Source organism: Alligator sinensis, unplaced genomic scaffold (genome assembly GCF_000455745.1).
Source record: "Alligator sinensis unplaced genomic scaffold, ASM45574v1 scaffold755_2, whole genome shotgun sequence".
NCBI lineage: Eukaryota > Metazoa > Chordata > Crocodylia > Alligatoridae > Alligator > Alligator sinensis.
Window position 1 is genome coordinate 1,060,924 of NW_005841883.1, and position 8,695 is coordinate 1,069,618.

Here is an 8,695-nt window from a genome sequence, read left to right on the forward strand (position 1 = left end):
TATGCCATTACATGGTACCCACTTGAGTTTTATTTCATCTGAAGGTCGCAGCAACTCATTGGATATCCCCAGCTTGGTCAATGCAGAAAACACCTGTCCCCTCTCAATCCAGGCAGCATCATCAGACTTTTCTAGACCTTTCCACATTACACAGAGCAAACTATCTGTGAGCAATTGTGTGAGGTCATCTTCAGATCCCTGGGAAATGGTGAAAAAAGTTGTACTCTTTTTAGTGTAAAAAGCTTCCAAAAAGTTTGTTATTTATCACAGTACACAATGATTACATATTTCATCCATCTTTGCCAATGCCCATTTTAGACCAGACTGTTAAACTTTAGGGAGTTGTGGACTGAAATGAGGCAGCTGGGAACAAAAGCAGGCTGCTGCCTGTAACCCAACCACCACCGCTGCTGCTGCTGTTTTAGCTTTCCCCTCCTGTGCTGAGGGCTGCTCTATCCTTCTTGCAGCTACTACTGCCCCTTACGCCTCACCACCAACTCCCACCATGGACTAATTCAAAAGCAAAAGTGATGGCCACAGTAAGGGGGCACGAGAGAGAGAGAAGGGAGGGCTGGGGCAGTAGGTGGCAGAAAAACTGCTTAGGGAGAGGAACACTACCGTGTGCCATTTCCCACACCACAGAATTGCTACCGACATCCTGGCTCTGCAGGCCAGATCTGGTCCACGGGCCATAGGTCCCCAGCCTCTGGTCTAAAAGGTCTATTAAACAAAATGCTAACATAAAATTATTGCTGCAATAGCGGCTTGTTATGATTTTTAATCGAATTGGTTTTCTCTACCCACAAATTTAACATTTCAGCCTTGGTACCACAGATTTGGTCCATGCACAATTTTTCATGGCCATAAGGAAATCTGGTTGACAGATTTGAAGAAAGTTTCAATTTCAAATAACCAATTTAATATAGGTGCTTCAAAAACATGTTTTTACTGAGTAAAAAGAAGCATTGCCACCCACTATGAAAGAGCCAGTTGGTTTGCCCTTTTCTCAGAGAAAAAACAGTATAACTGGTGAGCTTTTAAAAAAACATTAAAAATAAAAATGGAAGTCAAACGTGTTTGAGGAAGGGGAGAATTACTTACTCCTTGGTATTCAAATAAAGAAAGATCAAGGTTGAAGCCCATATCATTTAGAGTGCTTGATTCTTTATCAGGCTGACCAGAGAAAGGTTTAGAGTTCTCCACAGGTGATGGTGTGCTGGGTAAGCTGTCTGTCATTTGATTCCCACCATCAGCCAGCACATAGGAATCAACAAGGGACAAATCTAAACTCAAGCATGAAGTATTACTGTGCCATAACTCTTCTTGGTCCTCTGTCCTAAAAGCCATCTCAGCCACAGAGGTATCCTCCAGCAGTGTCCCAGAAAAAGGAGCAGCAGCATCTACAGATCTGCCATCTTCCAAACTCCACTGATCACATGAACCATTAACCGAGGCAAAACCACCAGATTTCTCCCCCTCTGCCTTGTCAGCATAGTGTTTCCGAAGCTCTTCAGCAGAACATTTTCTTTCATCTTCCTTTGTGGAATCAGCCCTGCTCTCTCTAACGCTGTGCTTGATATCAGAGTTCTCTTTTAGGAATAGTCTAACCAACGTGTCCTGCCAGCCCAACTGCTGACCAATCTGTTGTGCTGCATCCAGCTGGTAATGCAAAAGATGTAACACCTGCATTGAACACAAGATTCCAAAGCATGTAAAAATTAACTTATGCTACATGGTGGTAGCCAGTCAAGCCTTTAATAATAAACATTATAGTCTCATTCCATTTTATGCCTGGTACAGAAAAATGTTCTTGTGACACAGTTAGTCAATGACCATTGAGAATATGAGATCCAGAGATAATTCTTCACAATAGAAAGCGAAACACAGTCACTGAGAAAGTTAAGCCTGTGTGGATCTATTCTGTGCGAATTAAAATAGTAAACCACATTATTTTCTTCTACTGTATATGACAAGTAACTCAGGCTGTGTACAGGCATCATGCTTCTATAAGAATTGCTGCTCTCCTGGTAGAAATTAGGAGCATACAAACTTTCATTCAATTTCTCCCAGGGGAAACCCACCTTCCCAGAAATCCGCCTTCCAGGAAAAAGATTTTTCAGGTTGACACCTAGAAGTTCTCCCTTGCAGAAAAACGCTCTTGCAAAATGAATGCCTGCAATCTCTCAGTCTGGTCTGGAAGGGGAAGGGAACAGCAGGGCAATGCTCCCTACCTCTTCCCCAGACCAAGAACTGCTTAGATTGAGGAATGGGCTGGGGGCTTTACCCTGCTGCGCCCTGCTTCTTCCCCAAACTGGTGACTGGACTGAGCCATAAAAATGTTCTACATTAAATTGTGCCTGGAAACTTAACACGTGGCAGGTAGCTGAGAAAGCTGATTTTTGGCCTTCCCATAGGCTGGATGAGGGAAAGCCTTTCCTTTCATCTTCCTTTGTGGAATCAGCCCTGCTCTCTCTAACGCCATGCTTGATATCAGAGTTCTTTTTCAGGAATAGTCTAACCAACGTGTCCTGCCAGCCCAACCATTTTGGTTTTCCCTGCCTGGATTTGAACACCACCCCACTGGCAGCCCTCGTTGGGCTGCCTGGTACAGGAGAGCAGAGGCTTCCGGGGGGGGAGGGAGAACCCATTGGCTTATTTCTCTGGGGTTTTAAATCCTGTACAGAGCAGCACTAGTCAGGAGTGGGGGAGCAGAGGCTTTCCTGCACCAGACAGCCCAGCCAGAGATGTGTGGTACAGGGCTTAAAGTACCTGCGGGGGAAGGCTATGCTACCTTGTGCTGGGACATAAAAACTGTATGCCAGCAAACTCTGGCTGGGCTACCTGACAGGAAAGCAGAGGCTCCCAGTGTAGAAGAGGGAAGCCTTCAACTTACCCCACCAGGGGTTTAAAAGCACTGCACAGAGCAGCTCTGGCCAGGCAACCTGGCATGGCGAAGAAGAGGCTCCTGGCAGAAGCAGGAGAGACTCCCCCATGCTAGGCTTCCCAGCCAGAGCAGCTCCACATAGGGCTTAAAGTCCCTAGCAAGGGAAAGCCTCTACACCCCCCGGCCAGGAGCTTCTGTTACCCCATGCCAGGACTTTAACCTCTGTGCCAGGCAGCCCTGGCTATGCTGCCAGTGCAGGGAAACAGAGACTTGCAGCAGAGGAAGCCTTTGCCTTCCTCCGTAGGGGACTTAAAACTCCATGCTGAGTAGCTCTGGATGGCTGATTTCAGACCTCAGTGCAGTCCCTGAAACCAGGTGACAACTGATTGCTGTCAGGCATCTGACTCTCAGCTTGCCAGTTCATCACGATCCCGGGTTCCTGCTACACTGGCAAGTATGGCATGATACGGATCTGATCCCCGATCTCAAAAATCACACCTACTCCTACGCATGTGAGGCATGTCAAGAGGTGCAATTGTTGGGATTGGGGATCAGATACCATCATGCCTTTAAATGAACGTCTGTCAGTAGTCATAATGACCCATTTATTCATTACTACATAGAAAGAAAGTTTTATATTTTATTTCAGCAAAGAAATTTAACTACATTATATCAATAATGTTTTTAAGTCATAGGCACTATTTTGCAACTATTCCCAGAAAATATACTCAGAATACATATCTACATAATTATATATACATTCAGAACACTGCTTTTCAAAAATCAATAAACTACAAAATTTGTGTGATTAACTCTTGAGGTGGTAACAGAGAGGACAAATAACACTGTATACATACAAATCATATATATTTTCTGATTAACCAAGAACCAGCATTACTATCATGTCTCATTTCCAACTTGACAAACTGTGATGAAATCTGCAACAGACAATATAGTGTCTCAGCCTGACCCTATGCCATGAAATATTTCAGTGACCTTCTCCAGAAACAGTACAGTTTAGGATGAAACTAAATTCTGTTCCTCCCTTGCATTTCCATAAGCTCATAACCTTTTTAAACACAAATGAAAAAATAAATTGAAAGAAAATGCTCTCACAGGAAAAAAAATAAAACTTGTAAAAGAAGACCTGCTCAAAATCTTGTGTGGATTCTGCATTTATCTGTAGAAAAATAGTTTCATAGTTTCATAGTTTCAGGGTCGGAAGGGACCTAATAGATCTTCTAGCCCGACCCCCCGCCAGGGCGGGAGAACAACCCAAAAAACAAACAAAAAAAAAAAACCACTCACCCTAAAAACAAAAACGGGACTCAAATGAGTCCAGCCAGGTAAGTATCCAGCCTCCTCTTAAAGACCCCCAGGGTAGGGGCCAGCACCACCTCCCTTGGAAGTTGGTTCCAGCTCCTAGCCGCCCTAACTGTGAAGTAGTTTTTTCGGATGTCCAATCTGTACCTCCTCTCCCTCAACTTGTGCCCATTACTCCTTGTTATGCCAGCGGGGGCTAGGGGAAACAGCGTCTCCCCCAAACCCTTCTGGTTCCCCCTAGTGAGTTTATAGATGGTCACCAGGTCCCCCCTCAGCCTTCTCTTGTGGAGGCTGAATAGGTTCAAGTCCCGCAGTCTCTCACTGTAGGGTCTGCCCTGTTGTCCCCGGATCATGCGGGTGGCCCTCCTCTGGACCCTCTCCATGTTGTCCACATCCCTCCTGAAATGGGGTGCACAGAACTGGACACAATACTCCAGCTGCGGCCTGACCAGCGTCGCATAGAGGGGGAGGATCACCTCCCTGGCTCTACTCGAGATGCACCTGTGGATGCACGACAAGGTCCGGTTAGCCCTGCCAACCATGACCTCGCATTGTCGGCCCACGTTCATCTTGGAGTCAATAATGACACCAAGATCCCTTTCCGCCTCCGTGCTCTCAAGTAGGGAGTTCCCCATCGTATAAGTGTGCTGCTGGTTCCTACTACCCAAGTGCAGCACCCTGCACTTGTCCGTATTGAAACGCATCCTGTTCCTCTCTGCCCACCCCTGTAACCTATCCAGATCCTTCTGCAATCTCTCTCTCCCTGCTAGCGTGCTCACCTCCCCCCAAATTTTGGTGTCACCAGCGAATTTAAACAGGTTGCTTTCCACCCCAACATCAAGATCGCTGATGAAGAAATTGAACAGCGCAGGCCCCAGAACCGAGCCCTGGGGGACTCCACTACCCACCTCCCCCCAAGTCGAGTATGATCCATCCACCACCACCCTCTGAGTGCGACCCTTCAGCCAATCTGCAATCCATCTGACCGTGTAGGCGTCTATGCCACAGTCGCCTAGTTTATTAATTAGGATGGGGTGAGAGACGGTGTCAAAGGCCTTGCTGAAGTCCAGAAAGACTACATCCACCGCGACACCTGCATCCATGGCCTTTGTGACCTGATCATAAAAGGCAATCAGGTTGGTCTGACATGACATACATATACGTAACGTATATACGTATACATATATACATAACGTTTGACACAGAAAACATTACCTTTGGCATTTACTGAATGCCAAAGAGTTTTAAAAAAATCACTGAAAGTATAGCTTCAAACAGCACATCAAGCTTCATCACTACATGTAATTAGTATAAAGACATAACATACATCATCATATACCATAACCAATATATGAGACGCTGAAGCCCTGTGTGTCCGTAAGTTAGTGTTACTTGCTATTTTCAAATTAGCAGCACCTACCTTTCTGCAGATGGCCACTCTGACATTTACATCTGCTCTATGACCCATGTGTACTACAGCTATTAGGTCTCTATAACTCACAACAGGATCTGCAGGGAGAAACCAAGAGAAAAAAAAAAGAGTACATTCAAAAACTTCCAGGCAATCTTTATACATAGAGAAATAGCAAACAATTATTTTGGTAGTGTTGGAGTGATGATGTACCTGTGATGGTCCAGGAAACATACAAGAAGGCAAGGATTTCTGTGAGTGATATCTCTTACTGGATCAAATGCATGACTGGGATAGATTTAGACAAGCTTTTGAATACGAAGCATGCAAGAGACCTTAAGAAGAACTAAGTGCATTCAAAGGCTTTTCTAACTCTATCCCAACCATGTGCAAGTGGTCCAATACCACTTAATTGTGAATGGTGCAGAGAGGCTTAAGTATTTAATACCTTTTTTTACTTCAGTCTTCGCAAATCAAGTCAGCTACCAGATGATGAGTGCAGTTGGCAGTAAAGATAGGGAAGGAGACAAACCACCTTGAGTGGTAGAAGAACAGGGTAGGGCAGTTCTCAGCCTAGTTGGACACATAGTACTCCTCATTAGATTCAAGGCACTCTTCATTAGATGCAAGATACACCTGGGGAAATGCCAGCTCTTAGTTTTCACTCAGTTTTCTCACCACAGAAAAACAACAGACCAATTCTTCCATTGGGAAGAGCTCAGAAAGACCACAGCAGGGCACTAGGAATTCCCATTTAACATTTCTGAGTTTATCTTATGAATTATGTTTGCACATCTAACAGTGCTAACATTGTATGCCATCCTTGAAAGGATGTCACGGTATCCCAGACTACTGCGGCACTGCGGTTAGGGATTACTTAGAGAAGCTAGACACTTTCAAAGTTGGCAAGGCCAGATGAGAGATACCCTAGAGTACTGAAGGAATTGGCTAACTAATTTCAGAGCCATTAGCTATTATTTTGAGAATCCCTGGAGGTCAGGTGAGGTCCAGGATGACTGGAAAAGGGCAAACATAGTGCCCATCTTTAAGAAAGAAAAATAGTAGTTCTGGAGAATTATAGACTAGTCAATAGCTGGAAAGATGATAGAGCAGGACATTAAGGAATCTATTTCTAAGCACCCAGAAGAGAACAAAGTGATCAGAGAATGCCAGCTTGGATTCACCAAGAATGAGTCATGCCTAAATTAATTTCCTTCTATGATAAAGTGACATGCTGTGGGGATGCAGGAGAGCAGTGGATATGATATACCTGAACTTTAACAAGGCGCTTGACATTGTCTCTCACAATGTTCTCATTAATAAGCTAAGGAAATACAGATTAGATGAAAGGACTATAAAGCAGATATGTAACTGGCTGCATCATCATGCTCAATGCATAGTCATTAATGGCTCAATGTCTTGTTGGGAGGAGGTAATAAGTGGATTTCCCCACAGTCTGTCTTGGGCTCATATTGTTTAATATCTCCATTAATGATCTGGGGACTCAGTGTAGCAAATTTTCAGATGACCACAAGTTGGGTGCAAACACTCTGGAGGGTAGGGCTAGGATTCAGAATGACCTGAATGATTTTAGACATTTCTGCAGGTTAATCGGATGAAATCCAGCAAGAACAAGTACAAAGTCCTGCTCTTAGGATGAAACAGTTTCATCTGTAAACACAGACTTCGGAATGACTGCAGAAAAGGATCTGGAGGATATACTGGACAATAAGATCAATACAAGCCAACAGTGGGTTCTTGTTGGCAAAAAAACCCCCCAAAACATAATGTATTAACAGCAGTGTCACTTACTAATCAAGAGAAGTGATCCTTCTGTTACATTCAGTGCAGGTGAGACCTCACCTGAAAGTTGTCCAGTTTTGGGCCCCACCCTTCAAGAAGGATATAGACAAATTGGGAAAAATCCAGCAGTGTGAGACAAAAATGATTACCTGGGAAAAATTATTTGAGGAAAAGATGACAGAACTAGGATTATTTAGTCTGGAAAAGAGAAGACTGAGGGGGATTTGATAACAGATTTCAAATACTTAAAAGGCAGTTATAAAGAAGATGGTGACAGACTATTCTGTGTGGCTGTAGAAGACAGAACTAGGAGCAATGGTATCAAACTGGAGCAGAGGAAACTGAGGCTGGAGACAAGAAAGAATCTCTTGTTATGAGGGTGGCTAAGCATTGGAACAGGCTACCTGTAGAGGCTGTGGAATCCCCATCCTTAACAATTTTCAAGAGCAGGTTAAACAGACACTTAACTAAGTTTAGTCTGGGATGATCTTGCATTGAGCAGGAAGCTGGACTAGATGATTCCTGAGTTCCTTCCAGCCCTACTTTTCTATGAATAGACATTAAACCTGTAACTCATTAAAAACAGACTTTATCTGAGTGTTAATTGCAACAAGCAGATATACAGAGTAGGAGAGGTTGCTTAGAGAATATCATTGTCAAATACATTTGCCATAAAAATAACAGTTTTAGTCGTATTCTGATAATATCTCATACACTGGACTGACAAAATCCTGTAATATTAAGTGGAGCTGACAACAACAACTAGTTTAACACCAGCTGTTGACACATGAAGAAGTGATTTAAAAGATGACAGCAAATGATAAAAGGCTACTTTCACTGTGAATATGTAGTTTGTGGTAGCTAAATCACAAAATGTACTTGAGGTCTGATCACTTCAGAAGGGGAGATGTCATGGCTGTAAGTTTGGAGAAGCTGGAATTCATACCCAATTATTTTTGTGTATTTGAGTTTATGTTGTGTCCAATTGCTACACTTATTTAACATGACAAATGAAACAATCATAAACCAACACTGCATTAAAAATATACTAATTAACTGAAGAGAGGAGCGGCTAGCAGCTATATTACTGTGTGGCAAAGTGGGGCTCCCTGACTAGCCACAGTGCTAGTTTCCCCACCTGCCTCTGGGCATGCCACGCACCTGTCTCGCCTACCATGCCTTGATGGAACATAACTGAGGTGTTAATTAGGCAGGAGGCTGCCCAGTCTTGCCCCGATGCCAGGGGTGCTATCTGCGGCTCCATTACTTCCCTA

The 8,695-nt window shown here is 43.9% G+C and overlaps 1 protein-coding gene across 1 annotated transcript in view; it reads right to left on the reverse strand.

Moving 5' to 3' along the window:
• NBEAL1 (neurobeachin like 1) overlaps nucleotides 1–8,695 on the reverse strand; it is a 135,972-nt gene that overhangs the window by 44,737 nt on the left and 82,540 nt on the right. Inside the window, 3 exon segments of the mRNA XM_014516902.2 lie at nucleotides 23–198; nucleotides 1,102–1,683; nucleotides 5,628–5,716. Of these exon segments, the coding sequence (XP_014372388.2) occupies nucleotides 23–198; nucleotides 1,102–1,683; nucleotides 5,628–5,716 (847 nt within the window).